A 23,973-nucleotide genomic window follows, 5' to 3' on the forward strand; every position below is an offset into this window, starting at 1 on the left:
AAACACAAAATTATGATCTTCTGGAGCTCCCATGGGCAAAGCAGCAAACAATGAAAATAACCAAAAGAGCACCGCGTTGAGTTTAACAGGAATACTACCAGCTGCTTACGGTACACATTCCACCAATAGGAACCACAAACGGGGATAAAAACAACTGAAAATGGAATGTTGGCCAATAAAATCTCAAACTGGCTTAATGTAGGCAGTTAATATGCACCTGCAAAAACTACACACACACACACACACACACACACACAGAAAGAAATAAGCAAATAAAAAGATAGCCATCTCATCCTGAGGTATCACACAGACATGTTGTGAGAGTGCTTTAGCGGAGCTCTGAGGATACTCATGCAAGACGTGTCTGACACCTCCACACACACACACACACACACACACGTGTCTGACACCTCCACACATGACATGTGCAGCGACAGGACCATGACAAACTAGGAAGAGACAGACACAGGGATAAACAGAGAGAGGGAGAGACAGAGAGAGGGAGAGAGGATGTGCTAAGGGACTCTGGGTAAAACTCTCCTCCTCCCCTCTCTGCTCCCGTGGAAGGATAGAGAGATAAACAAACAACATAGCAGACAAAACACGGAAATCACACACACACACACACACACACACACCAGGCCGGTTGTGGACCGCTGCCTATCGGGAGATATAGAGCAGGAGGGGTCAGCACCGGTCAGCGGTAAGAGGGCAGTTAAAGGAGGAGGAAACAGACACGCTAGTCGAGGAGGAAATGGAGACGCTAGTCGAGGAGGAAACAGACACGCTAGTCGAGGAGGAACGCTAGTCGAGGAGGAAATGGAGACGCTAGTCGAGGAGGAAATGGAGACGCTAGTCGAGGAGGAAATGGAGACGCTAGTCGAGAAGGAAATGGAGACGCTAGTCGAGAAGGAAATGGAGACGCTAGTCGAGGAGGAAATGGAGACGCTAGTCGAGAAGGAAATGGAGACGCTAGTCGGTAGTAGTCGAGAAAAATGGAAAGTGGAGACGCTAGTCGAGAAGGAAATGGGAGACTAGTCGAGAAGGAAATGGAGACACTAGCGAGGATGAACGCTAGAGAAGGAAATGGAGACTTAGTCGAGAAGGAAATGGAGACGCTAGTCTAGTCGAGAAGGAACGTCTTAGTGGAGACGAGAGAAGGAAATGGAGACGCTTAGTCCAGGAGAAATGGAACGCCATCAATTGGGGTCTAGTTAAAACGAGGAGGAAACGGAGACGAAATGGAGACTTAGTCGAGGAGGAAATGGAGACGCTAGGTCGGTAGAAAATGAGAAGAAATGGAGACGCTAGTCGGTGAGTCGCTAGTCGAGGAGTGGGAGACGAATGAGAAGGAACGCTTAGTCGAGGAGGAAAAACGAGACGCTTAGTCGAGAAGGAAATGGAGACGCTAGTCGAGAAGGAACGCTAGTCGAGAAGGAAATGGAGACGCTAGTCGAGGAGGAAATGGAGACGCTAGTCGAGAAGGAAATGGAGACGCTAGTCGAGAAGGAACGCTAGTCGAGGAGGAAATGGAGACGCTAGTCGAGAAGGAAATGGAGTCGAGAAAAAGGAACGGGTCGAGAAGGAAACGGAGACGCTAGTCGAGAAGGAACGCTAGTCGAGGAGGAAACGGAGACGCTAGTCGAGGAGGAAACGGAGACGCTAGTCGAGAAGGAAATGGAGACGCTAGTCGAGAAGGAACGCTAGTCGAGGAGGAAAATGGAGACGCTTAGTCTATATGAGGAAATGGAGACGCTAGTCCAGGAGAAATGGGAGACGCCGAGGGCCGAGAAGGAAATGGAGACGCTAGTCGAGGAGGAAAATGGAGACACTAGTCGAGGAGGAAATGGAGACACTAGTCGGTGAAGTCGAAAAAATGGAGACGCCAATCGAGAAAAAAATGAAATGAGACAGTCTATAGGCTGAATGCTAGTCGAGGAGGAAATGGAGACTAGTCTGAGAAGGAAATGGAGACGCTAGCGAACGAGAAGGAAATGGAGACGCTAATGAGGAAAATGGAGACGCTTAGTCGAGAAGGAAATGGAGACACTAGTCTAGAAGGAACGCTTTAATCGAGGAGGAAATGGAGACGCTTAAATGAGAGGAAATGGAGACGAATGAGGGAGGAAATGGAGACGCTAGTCGAGAAGGAAATGGAGACGCTTAAATCGAGAAAGGAACGCTTAGTCGAGGAGGAAAATGGAGACGCCAGTCGAGAAGGAACGCCAGTGAGGAGGAAACGGAGGACGAAAATGAGACAGGAGGAAATGGAGACGCTAATAGAAGGAAAATGGAACGCTAGTCGAGAAGGAAATGGAGACGCTTAGTCGAGAAGGAAATGGAGACTTAGTCGAGAAGGAAATGGAGACACTAGAAGGAACGCTAGGAAATTGAGACGACTAGTCGAGAGGAAAACGGAGAAGTCGAGAAGGAAATGGAACGCTAGTGGAAGAACGCTAGTCGAGAGAAATGGGAGACGCTAGCCGAGGGAACGCTAGTCGAGGAGGAAAATGGAGACGCTAGTCGAGAAGGAACGCTAGCCTGAAGGAAACGGAGACGCTTAGTCGAGGGAGGAAACGGAGACGCTAGTCGAGAAGGAAAATGGAGACGCTTACGGAGAACGCTTAGTCGAGGAGGAAATGGGAGACGCTTAGTCGGTAGAAGGAAATGGAGACGCTAGTCCAGGAGGAAATGGAACGCTAGCTCCAGAAGGAAATGGAGAACGCCAATGGAGACGGAACGCTAGTCGAGAAGGAAATGGAGACACTAGTCGAGGAGGAAGGAAATGGAGACGCTAGTCGAGAAGGAAATGGAGACGCTAGTCGAGAAGGAACGCTAGTCGAGGAGGAAATGGAGACGCTAGTCGAGAAGGAAATGGAGACGCTAGTCGAGAAGGAAATGGAGACGCTAGTCGAGAGGAAATGGAGACGCTAGTCGAGAAGGAAATGGAGACGCTTAAATGGTAGAAAAAAAAACGCCAGTCGAGGAGGAAAATGGAGACGCCTAGTCTATAGCCAAATGGAGACTAATGGAGGGAAAATGGAGACGCCTAGTCGAGAAGGAAATGGAGACGCCAGTCTATAGAACGCCAGGGGGATGAAAATGAGCTAGTCGAGGAGGAGGAAAAACGGAGACGCCAACGAGGAGGAAATGGAGACGCTATGAGAATGAAAATACGTTAATGAGGAAAATGGAGACTAGTCTAGAAGGAAAATGGAGACGCTTAGTCGAGGAGTGAAATGGAGACGCCAGTCGAGAAGGAAATGGAGACGCCAGACTAGGGGAACGCTAAAAATGGAGACGAGGGGAACGCTAGTCGAGGAGGAAAATGGAGATGCTTTGAGTGATGAAATGGAGACGCTAATGAGGGGAACGCTAGCTTGAGGGGAAAATGGAGATGCTAGTCGAGATGAAATGGAGATGCTAGTCGAGGAGGAAATGGAGAGACGTCTTAAGGAAATGGAGACGCTAGTCTATAAGAACGGGGAAAATGGAGATGCTAGTCGAGAGGAAAATGGAGACGCTAGGGTCGAGGGGAACGCTTAGTCTAGGGGAAATGGAGATGCTAGTCAGGAGGAAATGGAGAAAGTCGAGGAGGAAATGGAGACGCCTAGTCTAGAAGGAAAATGGAGACTTAATCGAGGAGGAAATGGAGACGCTAGTCGAGGAGGAAATGGAGACGCTAGTCAAGGAGGAAATGGAGATGCTAGTCGAGGAGGAAACGGAGACGCTAGTCAAGGAGGAACGCTAGTCGAGGAGGAAACAGAGACGCTAGTCAAGGAGGAAATGTAGACGCTAGTCGAGGAGGAAACGGAGACGCTAGTCAAGGAGGAACGCTAGTCGAGGAGGAAATTGAGACACTAGTCAAGGAGGAAATGGAGACGCTAGTCAAGGAGGTGCTGGTGTATTCAGAGAGCAGTCAGGTTTTTGTGAGGGCCAGTATCTGAAGGACTGGCAAGGCAAGTCTCTGAAGTAGGGTGACCAGACGTCCCTAGTGTCTGAAGGCCTGTGTATTTACATGTTGTTTACATGTGTAAAGAAGCAGCAGGTTGCATGATAACATTGCTGCTGGTTGTAAATGTGGAAAATGAGTTTTGACTGACTGACAGTTTGGTCCTGACTTTAACTCTTCCTTCCTCTCCTCTCTCTCTTCCTTCTGTTACTGTAGTGTCTCTCTCTCTCTTCACTTTACCCTGGTGTCTCTCTCTCCCTGTCTTCTCTCTCTCAAAGAGCGTGTGCAAGATAGTCTCTAAAAAAGACAGGTCTAAAGGCCCCTTGTAGAAGAATACACAGTGTGTGTTTGTGCACTAGTGCGTTTAAGTGTGTAAGTGTTAAATCTGTGTATGTGTGTGTATGTGTGTGTGTGTGTGTGTGTGTTGTCCAGGGTTGGTTCTTCTGTTTTGACCCTCCTCTTGGTCAGAACCTGGAGTTACACTTTAGTCGACTGACTGGCCAAGCGTCGCCATGGGCAACTCCAGACACTTAGCTGCTTCCCGGCAACCCGATCCCCTGAAACAAAGAGCCACTCAGTGGGACATTCAGGCTGCAGGCCATAGCCAAGGTAACCCCTCGCAGCCAAGGTAACCCCTCGCTCTGGCCAGGAGAGAAGGGGGGCGGGGAGTTGTCTATCGAGCCACCAAAGGAAAGGAATGCTAAAAGTTCTTCTAAAAGAATTACCTTCTTCTTCCAAAAGAATAAAGTTAACATCCAGATATTAAAACCTAAAAGCACATTATGCTGCAGTTCATTTAAGGCCACTCAAGTTTTCACACAAAGTTTCTGTAATTAGTGAACACTTTTCAGTTTCAATAATTGAACTTGAGTGAAAGTGAGCTGAATTGAGACTGGCCAGGCATTCACAAACAAAACAAACCTATTAGCATGTTCACATGTTAGCTTTGTAGGTGTTAGCTGCCAGGCTGGAGCAGACATCAACACTAACAGCAAGTTCAAGTTTATTGTCTCATAATGTGCATAATATGTACCGGTACTCATAAAAGGGATCAGTTATGAAGTTTCTTATGCTCAAGAGCCAGCTCAACTTTAAATAATAAATTAAATCGTAGTAATTAAAAATGTATATTAATTGTGTGTGTGTGTGTGTGGGGGGGTGTATGGTGTGTGTGTGTGTGTTTGGGTTGGTGTATGTGTATGGGGTGGGAGGGGTACCTGTGTGTGTGCTACAGTGTGAATGTGTGATTCTGTGTGTGTGTGTGTTTGCTGTGCCAGCCTATACAGGGCATGCCAATCTGTCCCAGTTAACGGATGCCGGTGTGCCAGCCTGTGCATGGCATGCCAACGTGGCACAACAGTGTGACTCAGCAGTGAACTAAACCGGCCCAACCTGCCCTCTTACAGAACCAGCCCAACCTGCACAGAACCAGCCCAATCCCCAGCCTGCCCTCTTCCAGAACCAGCCCAACCTGCACAGAACCAGCCCAATCTCCAGCCTGCCTTCTTACAAAACCAGCCCAACCTGCACAGAACCAGCCCAATCCCCAGCCTGCCCTCTTACAAAACCAGCCCAACCTGCACAGAACCAGCCCAATCCCCAGCCTGCCCTCTTACAGAACCGGCCCAATCCCCAGCCTGCCCTCTTACAGAACTTTCAGCCCATCCTTCTAACCTGCTCCCTTACAGAACTGCCCAATCCCAGCCTGCCCTCTTACAGAACCAGCCCAACCTCCACAGAATCAGCCCAATCCCCAAACTGCCCTCTTACAGAACCGGCCCAACCTGCCCTCTTACAGAACCGGCCCAATCCCTAACCTGCCCTCTTACAGAACCAGCCCAACCTGCACAGAACCAGCCCAATCCCCAGCCTGCCCTCTTACAGAACCGGCCCAACCTGCCCTCTTACAGAACCATCCCAATCCCCAACCTGCCCTCTTACAGAACCGGCCCAATCCCCAACCTTCCCTCTTACAGAACCGACCCAATCCCTCACAGGCCAGATCAGAACCATTAGGCGAATCCTGAATCGGTCTGGTTGCTTGAACAAGAATGGTTCTTTAGGGTCATGAGCGCAGTGTTAATGAGACCGGTTCTTTAATGAGACTGGTTCTTTAGGGTAATGAGCGCAGTCTTAATGAGACCGGTTCTTTAATGAGACCGGTTCTTTAGGGTCATGAGCGCAGTCTTAATGAGACCGGTTCTTTAGGGTCATTAGCTCAGTGTTAATGAGACTGGTTCTTTAGGTCATGTGTTAACGTGACTTTTTGCTGACCTCAGGTTACCCCCAGGTATGATTGACAGATCAGAGGGACGGCTGTTACCGCGGTGACCACAGGAATGATTGACAGATCAGAGGGACGGCTGTTACAGCAGTGACCCCAGGTATGACGTTACATCAGACATGACATCACAGCTCAGTGGTCCTTTCGTGGAAAGGTCTATTAAGCTCCAGGGAAACAGAAGGAAAGGTCAGATTCAATCAGGCGTAAAGAGACCACACACACACACACACACACACACACACAACACACACACACAATCTCATTTTGTTTTATTATGTCTCTCTTTATCCCTGACACACACACACACACACACACACACCACACACACACACACACACACCACACACACACACACACACACACACACACACAGCAGCTCTGATGAGCAGTGATGTATTGTGCTTGTTATCTGCGCAGGCGGGGGCTGGATGCCAGCGCAGCATTAAAATGATATTTACGGGCAGGATGGGCTGGGACACTAACACACACACACACACACACACACACACTCCCACAAACACACACACTAACACACACACACTCCCACACACACTCACACTCCCACAAACACACACACACACTTAAACACACACACTCAAACACACACAGTGTGCTGTAATATAACACTGGAGCTCTGTGCCAAGGGGTCACTCCACAGGAGAGGTCAGTGGTGTGGTGAGGAGGAAAGACCATGAGTGACCGCCAGGTCCCCTTCCAGCTCTGGCTGAGTTCTCCACTTCCAGCTCTGGCTGAGTTCTCCTTGCATGTCCCTCTCTTGCATGTCCCTCTCCTTGCATGTCCCTCTCTGCATGTCCCTCTCTTACATGTCCCTCTCCTTACATGTCCCTCTTTTGCATGTCCCTCTCCTGCATGTCCCTCTCTTGCATGTCCCTCTCCTTACATGTCCCTCTCCTGCATGTCCCTCTCCTCTCTTTGCCCTCTCTTGCATGTCCTTCGAGCTGAGCTATGCATTGAGGTCTCACCCGGGAAATGCTAATGTGTGGGTCTGCTGGTGAATTTGCCTCGTATTTGCATATGCTTTTGAAGGCCAGTGCCACACCCTACTACTTGTGTGTGTGTGTGTGTGTGTGGGGGCAGTTTCTATTGGCAACCGCCCACATGCACTAACTCCTTTCTGACTCTCTCTCCTGAAAGCACCCTGCTGTGTGTCACCAGAGAGTGGGGCTAATGGCCATGAATGTCTACGTGCAAGAGTCCAGAGTCTTCCAAACCCTCCTCAGCTTCCCTCAGAGCTGAATGGGCTTGTCATACACACACACACACACGTACACACATGAATGGGCTTCTACGTGCTAGAGTCCTCCAGAGTGCTTCCAAACCCTCCACAGCTTCCCTCAGAGCTGAATGGGCTTGTCATACACACACACACACACACACACACACACACACACACATGAATGGGCTTCTACATGCTAGACTCCTCCAGAGTGCTTCCAAACCCTCCTCAGCTTCCCTCAGAGCTGAGCAGCAGCTGCATCTGTTTTACTGCAACACATATGCTCTATGCTCTGTGTGTGTGTGTGTGTGTGTGTGTGTGCGTGCATCACCAAACGTACACCAAACTCTGTCATCACCAAACTCTGTCATCACCAAACTCCTTCATCACCAAACTCCTTCATCACCAAACTCCATCATCACCAAACTCCATCACGAAACGTACACCGAACTCCATCACATCACCACCACTATGGAACCTCATGTCAGAATAAATCATGGATCGTCATGGAAACGCGGTCACTCATCACTCAGTTTCCATCAGCCCATCCCGCCATGTGAGCAGGTTAGTGAGGACAAACAGTCGGAGACAGGGTTACCACGGCAACGCCCATCCTCTGAGGTGTGTTGTATCGTAATGAGGTAAGGCTCTGACAGGCCCACAGTGGCGACTCTGTCATGTGGAATGAGGCCAGCAGGGCCTGACGGCACAGGCCAGCGAACTCACACACAGCTCCACATGCTGGACTGGAGTAGATTAGCACCCATACAGTACACACCACACAGGACAGGAGTATATTAGCACCCATGCAGTACACACCACACAGGACAGGAGTATATTAGCACCCATACAGTACACACCACACAGGACTGGAGTATATTAGCACCCATACACACCACACAGGACTGGAGTATATTAGCAGCCATACACACCACATAGGACTGGAGTATTTTAGCACCGATACAGTACACACCACACAGGACTGGAGTATATTAGCACCCATACAGTACACACCACACAGGACTGGAGTATATTAGCACCCATACACACCACACAGGACTGGAGTATATTAGCAGCCATACACACCACATAGGACTGGAGTATTTTAGCACCCATACAGTACACACCACACAGGACTGGAGTATATTAGCAACACAGTACACACCACACAGGACAGGAGTATATTAGCACCAATACACACCACACAGGACTGGAGTATATTAGCACCCATACACACCACACAGGACTGGAGTATATTAGCAGCCATACACACCACATAGGACTGGAATATTTTAGCACCCATACAGTACACACCACACAGGACTGGAGTATATTAGCAGCCATACACACCACATAGGACTGGAGTATTTTAGCACCCATACAGTACACACCACACAGGACTGGAGTATATTAGCAACACAGTACACACCACACAGGACAGGAGTATATTAGCACCAATACACACCACACAGGACTGGAGTATATTAGCACCCATACACACCACACAGGACTGGAGTATATTAGCAGCCATACACACCACATAGGACTGGAATATTTTAGCACCCATACAGTACACACCACACAGGACTGGAGTATATTAGCAGCCATACACACCACATAGGACTGGAGTATTTTAGCACCCATACAGTACACACCACACAGGACTGGAGTATATTAGCAACACAGTACACACCACACAGGACAGGAGTATATTAGCACCAATACACACCACACAGGACAGGAGTATATTAGCAGCCATACACACCACACAGGACTGGAGTATATTAGCACCCATACACACCACACAGGACTGGAGTATATTAGCAGCCATACACACCACATAGGACTGGAGTATTTTAGCACCCATACAGTACACACCACACAGGACTGGAGTATATTAGCACCCATACAGTACACACCACACAGGACTGGAGTATATTAGCACCCATACAGTACACACCACACAGGACTGTATTGTGTCTGTGTAATGCTGTGTGGTGCTGTATTCAAGAGGTCAAATCCTACAGAATTCTCCACATAGTCATTTGTCCCCAGGGCCATTGAACTGTTCAATGCTTCACTTAAGGGAAGAGGAGAGATAGACTTCTCTGCATAGTCTGTCTGCCTCTTCACCCCCTCCATGTTTGGATACTGTCTGTCCACTAGCCACTTTTAACCACTAGCCACTTGTACCACTGTCTTTCTGCCTCACTGTTTTGCGTGCTATATTAGCACATTAGCACATATGCATAACCCCTCCCTCCATGCCACAGCCGAACTGTGGCCACACTTATACCTTTTCTTAAAATAGTTATATATATAGATATATAGACTTTGTTTCTGCATTGTTGCACTGTTGGACTTACTCATTTGCACCATCACCATGACCACTATCACCATTGCACTATCACCATGACACTCACTCACACAGAGCACCTTACCTTACCTTACTATGCACAGAGAATCACAGGCTCAGTCCCTGCCTCAGTCATTGCAAGCGCCTCTTGATTGATTAATCACCACTATGTGGATACTGTTTTTAGAATTGAGTTAGATTAAGTGTTAGTTAGTATAATTTGTATTTTAGTATATTTAGTATATTCTTTATCTTCTACTGTCCTTATTGCTCAGTTGTGTTTTTATATTATATACTTTTAATTATTCTGCTGTTAATGAATGTGTGTGTGTTGTCTGTATGCTACTGAGACCTTGAATTTCCCCTGGGGATTAATAAAATATCTATCTATCTATCTACATGACCCCTTTTGAGGGGAACCCTCTGACAAAGTCAGCCGATTACATGCAGACAAATGTCTTCCATAATGCCACAATCCATAATGTGCGTTTGTGGGAGTGGCCATACCACCATCAACATGTAACGCATATCAATTGCTCTTCTTTTCCATGTGCTCTACCTGGCCTTGATAGACTGTGTCTTTTTGCGCCGTGTAAACAAAGTGACCAAGCCCATTATTACAGTGTCTGGGGAACTGTGTGTGTGTGTATGTTTGTGTGTGTGTGGGTGCGTGTGTGCGTGTTTGAGTGTGTGTACGTGTGTGTGTGTGCACGTGTTTGTGTGTGTGTGTGTGTATGTGTGCGTGTTTATGTGTGTGTGTGTGTGCGTGTTTATGTGTGTGTGTGTGTGTGTGCGTGTTTATGTGTGTGTTGCATTACGTGTGTGTGTGTTTGCATGGAGGGGACCTGGGGTGGAGGGTGTGATCACATGTGTAACACTGTTTATGTGTATTATTATTATTATTAACGTGTTATAATATATTAATATTATTATTAATCTTTGTCATTTATATGTGTGTGTCTTGGTGTTTATCAATGTGTGTGTGTGTGTGCGTGTTTATGTGTGTGTGTGTGTGTGTATGTGTGCGTGTTTATGTGTGTGTGTGTGTGCGTGTTTATGTGTGTGTGTGTGTGTGTGTTTGTGTGTGTGTGCGTGTTTATGTGTGTGTGTGTTTGTGCATGGAGGGGGGGATCTGCAGGGGTGGAGGGTGTGATCACATGTGTGACTGTTTCCTGTGTAAGTGCTAATGCCTGCTGTGTCTGCATTTGTGTGTGTGTGTGTGTATATGTATGTATCTGTGTCTTATTACAAATGCTGAAATGTGTAAATGATGTTTATAGTATTTCTGCATATGTGGGCCTTTATCTTATTTATGATGCCAACATGGACAGCAATGAGTTGGTGCATCTGAGGGAGTGTGTATGACTGTTGAGAGTCAGTGTGTGTGTGAGTTTGCGTTTGTCTGCACGTGAGCTTGAACATGAACTTTGGTGTGTGCATGATTTTCATGTGCGCGTACGTGCATTTATAGTATGTGTGTGTGTGTGTGTGTGTATATGTGCATGTTTGTCTGTATGTGTGTATATGTGCATGATTGTGTGTATGTATGTGTATGTGTATGTTTATGTGTGTGTGTGTGTGTGTGGGCACAAAGTGCGTATGTGTGTGTGCGTGTGTGTACTTAACAGCTGAGTCACGGTGGGGTGCTGCTGTGTTCCATCTCTCTCTCTCTCTTTGTTTTTCTCTGTTTCTCTCTCCCTCTCTCTCTCTCTCCATCTCAATTCAATTCAATTCAATTCATTGTGCTTTATTGGCATGACTGTTCAGGTTACAATATTGCCAAAGCATTAAGAACAAAAAAAACAAAAGCAAAAACATGGAATAATCAAAATAGGGGACATTAATAATAATTATACTAATAAAAAAAAACAATAATAAGATGATAATGTAAACTAGATTTGCGGTTCCGAGGAACTGCAAGAGTGGGTTTGATCAGGGGCATGGAACTCGGCCTCATCCAAGGATTCCAATGGTACTTCATTTATGAAAATCGGGCACACAGATCAAAAGTTATCTGCATTAACGCAACATCCAATAAGCTAAAACGCATAAATATCGTGGTTGCTATGCTGGTTGCTAGGGCAATCAGGCTGGTTGCTATGGTGGTCACTAGGTTAGAAGGCCAGCGCCTCCTGAGAGGCCTGAAGGGTCAGTTCTGAGGTTGTTGGCTGCTGGAACCAAAAAATGGACTGCATTTTCTTAAAAGACAATGTGACTGAATGTGAGTGAAGTGCGGGCAAAGTTTGCACAGAAATGTACGATTTTTCCCACCCTCATCGACCTTGTCATAAAACTTGTTTAAATGATCACACGACGCCTCCTTGCTGCTTTGTCATCTACATCAGCCTTTCTCAAACTTCTTTGACCTGAGACCCAGTCAAGGCATACTTTGGGGTCATAGGGCCCACCTACATGAACCCACCCCCTCCTCCCACCCCCCATCAAATTGTAATGATATCACAATTATTATTATTTTTATACTATATTGCTATACATGCACTATCAAAACAGTCAATATTTAAAGTGCTAAGATTGTTCACAAAAGTTTGTGAAAGCATGCACATCAGAGTACTGCTTTACTAATGTAAAATATAATTAGGCCTACAATAGTTTCATTGTTTTTGCATTGTTGCATGATGCTTGCATGAGAAATACTTCTCAAAACAACAGCAATTATATGGGTGCCGTTGTTTTGGGATGTTTCCCTCATGCAAGCATCATACACTGATAGAGTATATGCTATTTAATTACCTTTCATTTGAATGCCTGAATGTAAGAATTCGGGAAACACAATATCAGCTTTTAACATTTCTGTTGTTTACAAGTTTATGTAAATCACATAAAACATTAACTGTTTACATACTACTGATAGCCCATTACTGTACACAATAATACTGTGCCCATTCATTAACATAGTGTAGCGCCGAGGCGATTTACTCCCGTGTTGGACTTTACCCTGTGTTCCCCTGTGTCTCTGTTTTCCCGGCGTGTGCGCGTGTGTGCGCAAGTGTCTGTGTCTGCTTCTCCCTTCTGTGTCATAGAATGTGTCAATAAGTTCTGATGTGTTTTGATTGGGGGGAGGTGTCCGGGAGGGAATATTTAGGGGTTCAGATAGGTTAGCGATTGATAAGGGGAGGGAATAGAATAGGGGGTTCTAAGACGTGAATTACATGCGAGTGGGTTGTGTTGTTGGTCGATGCGAGTAAATGACGAGTGATTGAGACGTGATTTGTCAGGATCGGTTTGTTGCTTTGTAGTGGACACCTCCTGCTACCCGTACCGTAGCCTGTACATCATTTGAAAAATAAATAACCGGAGTTTGGAACGATACCTCAGCCTCCCCGTCTCCTAACTACTCCTCGGCATTACACTCGCATCGGCCAATAACACAACAACACAACCCACTCGCACGTAATTCACATCTACTCTGACTAAACTTACTGTTTACACATTTAAACCATATTTGCACTTCGCATTTCGACTCCAAATTGTAGTAACTACATCTACGAAGTCTAAGGAAGATAACCAGGTAGTCTTTTCAAAGATTACGTCGATTTTATGAGAACGCCAGCCCTCAGAAAAGCAGTAACTATTCATTCATTCACTTCCTTTTTTCTAGCTCGCAAAATCGCGGTTGTTCAACTTCTGTTTACACATTAAAACCATATTTACACTTTGAATTTCGCCTCCAAATTGTAGTAACTACATCTACGAAGTCTAAGGAAGATAACCATGTAGTCTGTTCAAATATAAGATACATTTTGACAGAACTACAGACTTCGTGAAAGTAGTACCTAAAATGACTCCATTCACTTCATTGCAAAATCGCGGTTGGTCTGTTTATACATTAAAACCATACTAACAATTTACATTTCGACTCCACATCGTTGTAACACCATACCAAGGGTCTTAAGAAGTGAGTCAATTTGGCTGATTACGTTTTTAACGCATTTCCAGGGCGTCAGCTCAAAAAAAGCAGTGGCTATTGCTAACGCATTCATTTTCAATGCTTAGCATGTTAGCTAACACTAATAGGTTTGTATATGTGCTTACGCTTACTTGAACGTTCCCTATTGTGGCTTGTGGGGTAGAATCTAACTTGTTGATACGTTTAACATTACTGTTGTTTACTACTTTATGTAAATCACATGACTATAATAAACTGTAACTTACTGAGAGCTAAGGTCATTCTGATTCCGACTGCCAAGTAACCAATTACAGTGTGATGAATGGCCATCACGTAAAGCATGACAACAGCGCCCGTCTGTATATGTGAACGAGACGTGAACGGTACTGTTTTTCTTTTTAATAAACCGCCTGTAGACTTTCACAGTTCTAAATGCTTCGGTTTACATGTAGATACCCTCATTATGCTACAGTTTTAAGTGTGTTGCTATTTGGAGCCTTGGTAGCGATTTATTTTTACTCTACGTTTAGTTCAAGCATCGTTGTTTGGTGGGTCAGGTGACGAGCCGTCGAATCACAGCACAGCACCCAGAATGCATTGCAACACACCGTCATGAAGGGACTCATCGTTAGGTCGGCTTTAAATAGCATACAGAACCTCCAGTAATTTAACATTGTCTGCAAGCTCCACAGATCGTGGCAAGACAATTGAATTGATTATGGACTTCTTGCCGGGCAATGATGAGTTAATTTGAACAGTAGTGTGTGGCGTGGATGTGTATAATATCTGAATGAATGTGTGTTTCTCAATGCTATAATCTAGATACAACTGTATACGGCATTTCAGAATGTTTGTAAACAATAGGCACCAAGATACTTCCGGGTGGCAGAACGCAAGCTGCTTCCATTGACCTGAAGAGATCCAGCCGGCTACTGTAAAAATAGGTAAAAACATTGAAGTTGTAACAATGACGAAAACGTGTTGTGTTTGGGGTTGCGCTGCCAGGTATACAAAAGGTGTGGGGTTTTATAGATTTCCTTCGGGAAAAACTAAATTGATCCAGCGGAACTTGTGGGTGAGGAGGTTAAAGCGAGTGGATGCCGTTACAGAGAAGATAGCAAGACTGCCTGGTGGCGGAGTAGCCACTTCTAACGGGAGAGACTGGGAACCAAACATCCACCATCGTGTTTGTGGAAGACATTTTCTCACAGGTAATGTATAAAATGTTTCGTTTGGTTGTCTTTGAGTAATTTAACACAACATAATGGCTAGCTTGCTAGTTAACGCCAGTAAGTAAGGTTAGGCAGTGCTAATGCTAGCGTTGGCCCAGCTGTAAAGAAACACCCACAGCTACACAGCTGATGGCTTATAACTTAGCTGTCACCGCCTTGACTAAAAGCAATCGATATGCTTTTCAGTTGACACAGTAGCTGCTACAAGGTCAAGTTAAATGTGTAAATGTAAGGGCAAAGTAGTAGTTGTAACACACTGAGAGCTTGCAGTCTTTTTTTAACGTAGTGCAAGCAACCTAAATGTTTAGCCTTCTAACGTTTCTCAAGTGCTTGTTTATAACCTACTTAAAAAGAGATTGTAAGCTTTCACTGAACACCAGCTCCCCATTTTGTCTTAAGTCTGCTGTTCTACTGAAGCTAGGTACTGTGGTCTGTGCAGTTTTTTTCTGTGCAGAAACGTGAACTGCCCTACTCCTATTGTCTACAATTAAGGTCTAGGCCCAGGCTAACAAACAGCAGTGTTAATTGTAAAGCTTGCTTTGTTAAGCCTAACTTGAGCTCTCCAGTGTCCAAAATTGAAGTGGTAAACATTTGGTAAAATATAGCCAGTTGAGAGCACATGCTTAAATTGTCTATGTCTTTATGTTTATTATGCAGGTTGCCCGAACCCTGACCCTGACCACCCTGACTTTGCTCCTTCACAACACCTGGGACCTGAGTTAGCAGATCCAACCGCATCTGCTAAGAGAGCAGCAGATAACCAAGGTCGGTACCATCGAGCAGTGAGAAGGAGACTGCCTTATTCTGCTGCTGGACCAGGACCAGAACCAGAGATTGTGCCTGACATAGAAGACAACCAGGAAGAAGAAGGGGACAACCAAGACCATGGGGAACAATGTCATCTGTGTGAAATGCTACAGCAAGAGGTACATAGGTTGCGTTTAGAGAGAGACTCTTACAAAGACAAGCTGTCAAAATTGTCCATCTCTTCAGAACATTTCATTGTCACAGAGAATGATGCAGCTAGTCAAATTAAGTGCAAACGGAAATTCTTTTCATTTTATTTTGGACTGCCATCTTTTGCTGTGTTTATTTGGATTCTGAACTTGATTGCACCACTTATTTCAGAAAGAAGGGTTATCTCCAAGGAGAATCAACTTCTTTTAACTTTGATGAAGCTCCGACACGGACTTGCCCATGTAGATCTTGGTTTCCGGTTTGGTGTGTCCTCTGCATGTGTTTCAAATGTTATGAGTTTTTCATTGACAGGCCATTCAATCTCAGGGCTAGAGCCCAGACCTGGTCGAATTATAAACACCATAATACTCTTAAGGCTCTAATAGGTATCACGCCCTATGGCTCAATATCATTTATTTCCAAAATGTGGGGAGGGAGGATATCAGATAAAGAGATCAGTGGTAAGTCTGGCTTTTACAGTAACATTAATCCAGGCAATCAGGTGATGGCAGATAGAGGTTTTCTGATAGGTGACGACCTGGCTAGACTTGGTGCCACACTGGTGATGCCTCCATTCTTGAAGGGGAGAAAGCAGTTACCTGGGCTTGATGTTGAGAGGGCCCGCCAACTCTCAGCATTGCGTATTCATGTGGAGCGAGCTATTGAACGGATCAAGATCTTTAGAATTCTAAAAAACACACTCCCTCTGACCCTTGTTCCTCTCTCCAGTGACATATTGATCGTCTGTTGTGCTCTAAGTAATCTTAGACCTAAACTTATTAAATAATACTGCTACCGGACTTCAATTACTTTCCTCTCACTCTTTAACACATTGATAAGCTAGAATCTCTTGTGAAAAGATATTTGAATCAAAACCCTTTGCTCCTTTACTTTGTTGTACTTCACTAATTTATTTTTGGATTATATTATTTATTATTGTATTTATCTTATTGCTATTCTTTCTGTTTTCTCTTTTAAGAGAAATATGTATGTACATCTTTAATAAATGTCCATTATCTTTGTATACAATTTGTCTTGGTTTCATTGTCATGTTCTTCCCTCTTAATGCCGTATCTAGAACTGGCCTAAACCACAACTAGATAAACAGCAGCTGTCCTAACATAGCTAGTAAGGTATTATTCATTCTTAGAGCATAGAGGTACACAAAGATGTTTGCAACATTCAATAAACATTTATTAGGCGCTTTTTTTTTCCTTTTCAGCACAAGTTGAGCTAACACTCTACTTTCTATTTAAAGCATTTAATGAAAGCACAATCTTAAATATATAATTACAATATTTACAAAATGAGAAAGAGGCAAGAACAAATATATTAAATGTGATTTACAGTGTCAACGCAGACATGAATATGTACAGCACTATCTTCTACATCTGGCACATAGCCACTGTTTTGTCTTTCTTTTGACGCCTGCACAACTGTAGTGGTACATTTTCACACTGCAGTTTTCATTAGAGCAGATTATGGTCCTTCCAAACTTGGGTCTGCTGCAAGTGCAAATGACAGCATCACCACCCTGACTTGTTTCCATTTTGCTCTTAAGGAGTTCTGGGATAAGGTGTGTTTCAACAAACACTTTAGTTTGGTGCAACAAATGAGTGATATGATCTTCATCTCGTGACACATTGACGATGACAAGGCCAGGCTCTGTCCAAATAACAAAGTTGCACTGAATACAGTTGGTCACTAGCATTTGTGTTTGTACCTGATCATAATACTGGTGTGCCTTCTTCAGATTACCATGGGTATCTAAGCAAAACGTTGGATCTTGGATTTGTAGGATCTCCATAGAGCACAAGTCCTTGTATTTGTAAGGGCATTTAATTTCCAGAACAGCGTCTCCATGACAGTCACATGTTGAGATCCCGTCAGGTGATGCAGCAAGGAATGGGTAAGGCTGGTAGATGACAAGGCCTGCGCGTTTCAAAACAAAGTTTGTGTGCACTGATGTCATGTGCCGATAAAACTCATCTCTTGCAGTGTCTTCGTGCTCAGTACCCCATTTTACTGAGGGGATGTGGGAGATGCTCTTGGTATCATACTGCATGATGGTCCTTACAGCTGAAGCTCCGTCTGCTTTGCGATTGATGACCCTGTGGATGTTGCTGGCAGTCACTCTTCCTCTTCTCTGAGCACTCCAAAGTTGTGACTGAGACTGAGCAACCGTTGCTTGAGACAGATTGTCAATCTGTGCCTTGGTGGGAATGGCATCCTCAATTATAGTCTGTGGAGAGCAATTGTCAACATTAGTCAGTCTCGCTAATCTGTACGGGAGTTGAGGGTAGTCTACAGCATCCTCAGATTCTGAAGCGGTATCGGTGTCGCTGCTGTCCCTGACTAAAACTGCTGCAGTGGGCAGGATCTCTCTCAGCTCTGCAAAGGCTTGCTGTTGCTCCTGGATAGATAACCCTGGTATTTCCTTTCTTTTTTTCCTCTGTCTGCCATTCAGTGTCTTACCATGCTTTGGATGGGACATGTCAAGATTTTCAGCTGTACAGTTAGCTATGCTTTGCTTTTCACATTTCTTCCATTGACATGGGATATCAGTACATGACACTTCAGTTCTGTCTCTGCTTTGTGTAATGCTTTCAATGGCAAACAGTAGAGCAGCAATGTGACTGCAGGCCTCTCCTAAACCTGCTGCACAAGTGCAATGGGTTGCAACAATACAGCCATTTCTACGAACACAAACCCAGGGTTTGTATTTTTCTTCTTTGATCCGCTGTCCTGGAGCCACTGTGGCAGCGACAAAAGCAACAGGACTTGTTTCTGATAGATCATGCTGCTTGATGTTTTGGACATGATCACAAACAAAATAGTTATAAGCCTCTAGTGACCTATAGGCTCGCAAGGCCTCACCTGTACAAGGGCCTGGAGTGTTAATCAGGTAGTTATACAGGTCAAGATACTGAACAGGGGGCAATTTATCAGCATCAGCAGCATACCAGCCATCATCTAGATTGTATGGATCTGGCAAAGACAGAAACTGATCTTCAAACGAGAGCTTCAGTTTACTAATGTACCTACTGGAATCGGATTGGTCCAGCTGAAGGACATATGCAGAAAGAGACATTTCAGGTGAACTTTCTGTCTCTGGAAGCTCCTGCCTGCCTTCTTCCTGTATGGACTGGATGCTCCTGCCTGTCTTTGGTCTCGCTCTCACTTCTCTACTAAAATCTGTTCAATGTCAGAAAAATGGTTCTGTTAAATTGAAGAGTGACTGAAAGAATGTACAAAAACAGTATTAAAATGCTAAGAGGAAATCTTAACAATACTTTAAATTAAATTCCATCCAACATTTAGCCTAATTTAACCTAAAATATTTCCTCCAACATTTATATAATTTACCCCAAATTATATTTCATCCAACATTTACCTTTCTGCTGCCAACCCTGCTGCTCTTCAACTCTGCTTCTTGTGTTCTTAACTCTCCCTCTACAAAATCATAGCAGAGCATAATTTTCTTCAACTGGGGAAATTCGAGACTAATTAAGTAAACATAGGTCTCTTTTGAAGATCAGACTCATTACTAGTCACTGCCTAAAGTAAAAGTATTACAAGGAAGAGTGTCATGTAGGCTAGGCCTACTGATCAAATGTCAATGGAAGAAATAGGAAAAGCAAAACAGAATTGTAGGCTACAGCTGATGGATAATTGATATGTGTAGGCTACCAGATTGGTTTCATCACCGCCAGTTTAGTTTAGTGAATGTAGCGCGAGGCTACAGCGCGCTATCCAGTTCACCGTCAAAAAAAGCTCACGTCTGTGCCATCCGATCTGAGCAACAGAAAACGATCATAGTCTTTTTAGTTATTAGACAACAGGGACATAGACCATCTACCACAACCTAACAGATTTTAAGTCAAACAGCAAGAATCACTTAAAGAACTACTCAATGGTAGGCTGAGGCTCATTCACAAATGGTAGTAGACTAGACTAGGCTAGAATATTACGAGGTAACGGTAGTCTCCTGGGTCAGTCCCTCAATGATCATGTTAACTATGTCTGTTATTTTCCACCACGTCTGTTTTTGAATCAACTTACCTGTTGAATTGTAGATCAGGCTACGGCGACGGGGTCTCTCCTTTCTTCCAAGCAATTTACCTCACGTAGCATTTGTTTTCGTCGACTGACACTGACATTTCACGTCATTCAAACTACGGCGGTGTAGAGTGGACGCAGTATGGCTAGCCAATAAGAGACACGTATATGACTCATGAGACTTCCCATAGGCCTACCCGTATGAATATTAATGAGATGTCCCGTAGCAAAATCATTCATTCAAGCCATTTACTCTGTTTTCTCAATCGCTCTGCCCTGGTTAAATGACATGGAAGGGGTTGTTTACTAGTAGTGCCATCGAAGAATGTTTCGCCTTTTGCCACCCGGAAGAACGTATTTGTTGTTGTGACGTCATGGTAAATTCTCGTATATGTGACTAAGTTTGAATGGAGCTAGCTGGGCATTGAAATGGGCTGAATGGACTGGGAAAAAATATATTTATTTTTTAAATGACCTGAATGAACATGGATTTACTTTAAAAAATGATTTGGTGCTGGCAAGGCATTGAACTGGGCTGAATGGATTTGGAAAATATATATATATATATATTTGTTTAATGACCTGTATGAACATAGATTGGCTTCAAAAAAAGATGGCAGAGCGCGAATGATCTTTACAACTGGTGCTGGCAAGGTATTAAACTGGGCTTCATTCAAGGATTCCAACGGTACCTCATTTATGAAAATCGGACATACGGGTCAAAAGTTACATGCACACACCTTCATGTACACAGACAGCCCAGCCCATTAGACATTGCCAGATGGCTTAGAACTCTGCCAGGTGCAAGCTTAAACAATTAGAGCTGTGATGTCACAATCAGAATTAGAATCCTGAACATTCCGCCATTCATTTCAATGGGGCCCAAAAACGCAGAAAAACGGGAATAACGAGAAAACGACAAGGGCCAGCGACACGAAAGTAACACGCGCACTACACCGGTCCGGGCCTGAATTTTTGGAGTTTGAACCGCGTTGATAGCTCAAACGGTCTAGGAGCAGTAGTTAAAAAGTGGGTGAAAAAGAAGATATAAGTAAACTTAAGAATAACAATAGTGGTCTTGCTGGATCAAACCCACTAATAATAGAGGGAAGAAAAAGTAGGTTAATAGAATAGTCAAATTGGTGGGGGGAGATAAACAACAGTATGGGTGGAATCACTGGCTTCACGGTTGCATTTAGTCTTTAAATGATCGGACTAGTACATATTTTCCAGCTGCCAGTGCAATTTCTGGAATTTCGCCCAGGATATATTTTAGCTTACCCTCGTTATTTTCATCTAAGATTTCAGGGCGTATGGTACTTGCTTTTGTAAGGAAGGTTTCTCTGAGGTCTGTGTAAAATTTGCATTCTGTTAGGAAGTGTAGCTCTGTTTCTATTTTACTTTCCTGGCAGTGGTGGCACAGCCTGGCCTCTCTTGGTAACCAGGTCTGTTTCCTTCTACCTGTTTCGATGTTCAGATTGTGCTCGCTGAGTCTGTACATAGTCAATGTTCTGGATAATTTTTTGTCTTTGAGCGTTTTTAGATATGGGGCCAATTCATATTTGTGCTTATTTGCCAGATAACATTCAAGTTTATGTTTTTGTGATTTCTGTCCAATATGATATATATTTTTCTTTTTCTTTTTCTATGATAGAATTTGGATGGATTTTATTCGCTAATTGAATTGAATCTTTTTTAGTTTTGGGCATTGTCAAATTAATTGGAGTGAGATTACTGTGCTTTAAGATGAATTGATTTAGGGGACTTTTCTCTATATTTAATTCTGAGCTTTTTAGGGCTTTATAATGTAATGGGGAACTGGCCCAGTTCAGCCCTGCAGCCATTATGTGGGGTATTTCTGTGAGCTCTAAGAATGTTTTTGCAGAAATCCGTGTGCAGGGCTTCAATTGGGTGTTTCTCCCAATCCGCAAAATCATATCTTGAAAGTGGTCCCCATATTTCGCACCCATAGAGGGCAATAGGTTCGATGACTTGCATGAACATTTTTAACCATATTCTTATGAGAATATTGGCTTGAAATTATTTTTTGATAGCATATAGAGATCGTTGTGCTTTTTCTTTTAGGTTTTTTACTGCCAAAATAATTTTCCTGTTGAGTTGATGGAGATCCCTAGATAAGTGTAATCTTGAGTTTGGTCGATTAGTTCTTTGCCAATTGAAAATTTCATAATTTTGTTATTTTTGTTTTTTCTTTGGAAAACTACAACTTTTGTCTTTTTTAAGTTCACCTTTAGTGACCAATTTTCCACGAAAATCTATCATCTCTCTCTCTCCCTCTATCTCTCTCCATCTCTCTCTCTCCCCCTCTCTCCCTCCCTCTCTCTATCTCCATCTCTCTCTCTCTCATTCATAGACCTCATCTCTCCACTCAGCAGGGGAGTTGCTGCATTGATCAAACACTCAGCCCTGCATCCCACACACACACACACACACACACACACACATACACTACAGATCTGGGGACCTGGTAATCAGCCATCACCAGGTACACCACCACGCCACACACAAACACACTCACAAGGGACATATTTCCCTAAAGGTTCACCAAATTGTTTGCTTACATTATATTATCTTTCGTTTAGCTGACCCTCTCGTCCTGAATAACTTACTGTGAACTAACCGCAAGATCCACCCGGAGCCACACGGGGTTAAATGCCTTCGGGTGTGACACGCTGAGGGCCACGATGCTGTCGACCCCTGGGATCGAACCCACAACCTTCGGGTGTTCCACTTGGAAGTTCAGGTCCTCCACACCGTGTGTGTGTTTGTGGGAGTGTGTGTGTTAGTGTCCACAGCGCTAACAGGTGCAGCTCGTTGGTTTATTAGCCTGAGGTGCTCATTTGGTTTGAACTACTTTGCCAGTCATGTGCAGAATAAAAGCAATCTCCTGTAATAAGCTTACCGGTGCATCATTTTTAATAACTAATCTGCGCTTACTAGAGTGAAGGCGGGAGATTAAGAGATCTGTGTGTGTGTGTGTGTGTGTGTGCAGCTAATGAAGCTTCAGGGGGTGCAAATCCTGCATCAGATAAGGAAGCCAATCATATTTAGACTTTAGGGATTGGGAGCGAGCTCGCTGGTGATCTCCCACTGCTGAACCCACAGGCTCTTCTTGAATTTCCCCTGGGGATCAATAAAGTATCTATCTATCTACAGGCCGTCCTCTGGAGGAGCGGACGAACGGTCCTCTCAGCAGGAGATGGAGAGAGAGAGAGGGTGACAGAGAGAGAGAGAGCGAGAGAGAGGAAGAGAGAGAGAGAGAGAGGGTGAGAGAGAGGGAGAGAGAAGGTGAGAGGGGGGGGACACGTCTTATTTCCTCAAACTGTGAGATTTTCCATGACTGAAGCATTATGTCTTCCCAGCACGTCAGAGTGTTAAATATAACCCCCAACACACACACACACTCCACGCCCTGCCCTTTTCAAACGCGTCTCATGACGGAGACATACACATCCGTACCTCTCGACGGCCAGTGTGGTGTAAAAGCGCCACAATGCTCCGGAGTGGAGCGCGACGCGGCGGGCCCGATTTGGAAGCCATTGTTCAGCAGGCAGCACACACTCCCCGCACCGAACTCTTATTCTCGGGTTTGTTTAGCTTCCTGTGTGTGTGTGTGTGTGTGTGTGTGTGTGTGTGTGTGGTGGTTCTTTGATGTCCAGGAGGAGTGGGAGTGGTGGTGATGGGGAGGGTTGGGGAGCACAAACACACACACACACACACACACACAGACAGACACACACACACACACACACACACAGAGGAAGGGAGGAAGGGAGAGAGAGAATGGCTTGGTGATAGGAGAGTGACCAGGGGACAGGGGCTGGGCCGGAGGTTGGGGGGGGTGGGATCGGTGTCACTTCCTGTCCCTCTGACACAGGAGGCAGCGGAGGAAGGAAGGAACACACGGCTTCTGTGATGTGGATTCAAAGGCTCGTCTCACGCTGACCGTCTAGTCTCACGCTGACCGT

At 44.7% G+C, this 23,973-nt stretch overlaps 2 protein-coding genes and 1 long non-coding RNA gene across 3 annotated transcripts in view; 1 reads left to right on the top strand and 2 right to left on the bottom strand.

Annotated features, from left to right (window-relative positions):
* LOC125309769 (LIM zinc-binding domain-containing Nebulette-like) overlaps positions 1-23,973 on the bottom strand; it is a 156,648-nt gene that overhangs the window by 117,536 nt on the left and 15,139 nt on the right. The gene's annotated exons all lie outside the window — the stretch shown is intronic.
* On the top strand, positions 14,021-16,828 carry LOC125309770. Its single transcript, XM_048266870.1, has 2 exons — positions 14,021-14,947; positions 15,626-16,828. The coding sequence occupies exons 1-2, from the start codon at positions 14,704-14,706 to the stop codon at positions 16,306-16,308; spliced, it is 927 nt and encodes a 308-aa protein (XP_048122827.1). The 5' UTR covers positions 14,021-14,703; the 3' UTR covers positions 16,309-16,828.
* Positions 19,067-19,987, bottom strand: LOC125309772. Its single transcript, XR_007196188.1, has 3 exons — positions 19,616-19,987; positions 19,320-19,378; positions 19,067-19,120 (listed from the first exon to the last, which is right to left on the bottom strand). It is a non-coding gene; the product is annotated as an uncharacterized LOC125309772 (long non-coding RNA).

The sequence above is a fragment of the Alosa alosa genome, chromosome 16 (genome assembly GCF_017589495.1).
Source record: "Alosa alosa isolate M-15738 ecotype Scorff River chromosome 16, AALO_Geno_1.1, whole genome shotgun sequence".
Taxonomy (NCBI): Eukaryota; Metazoa; Chordata; class Actinopteri; order Clupeiformes; family Clupeidae; genus Alosa; species Alosa alosa.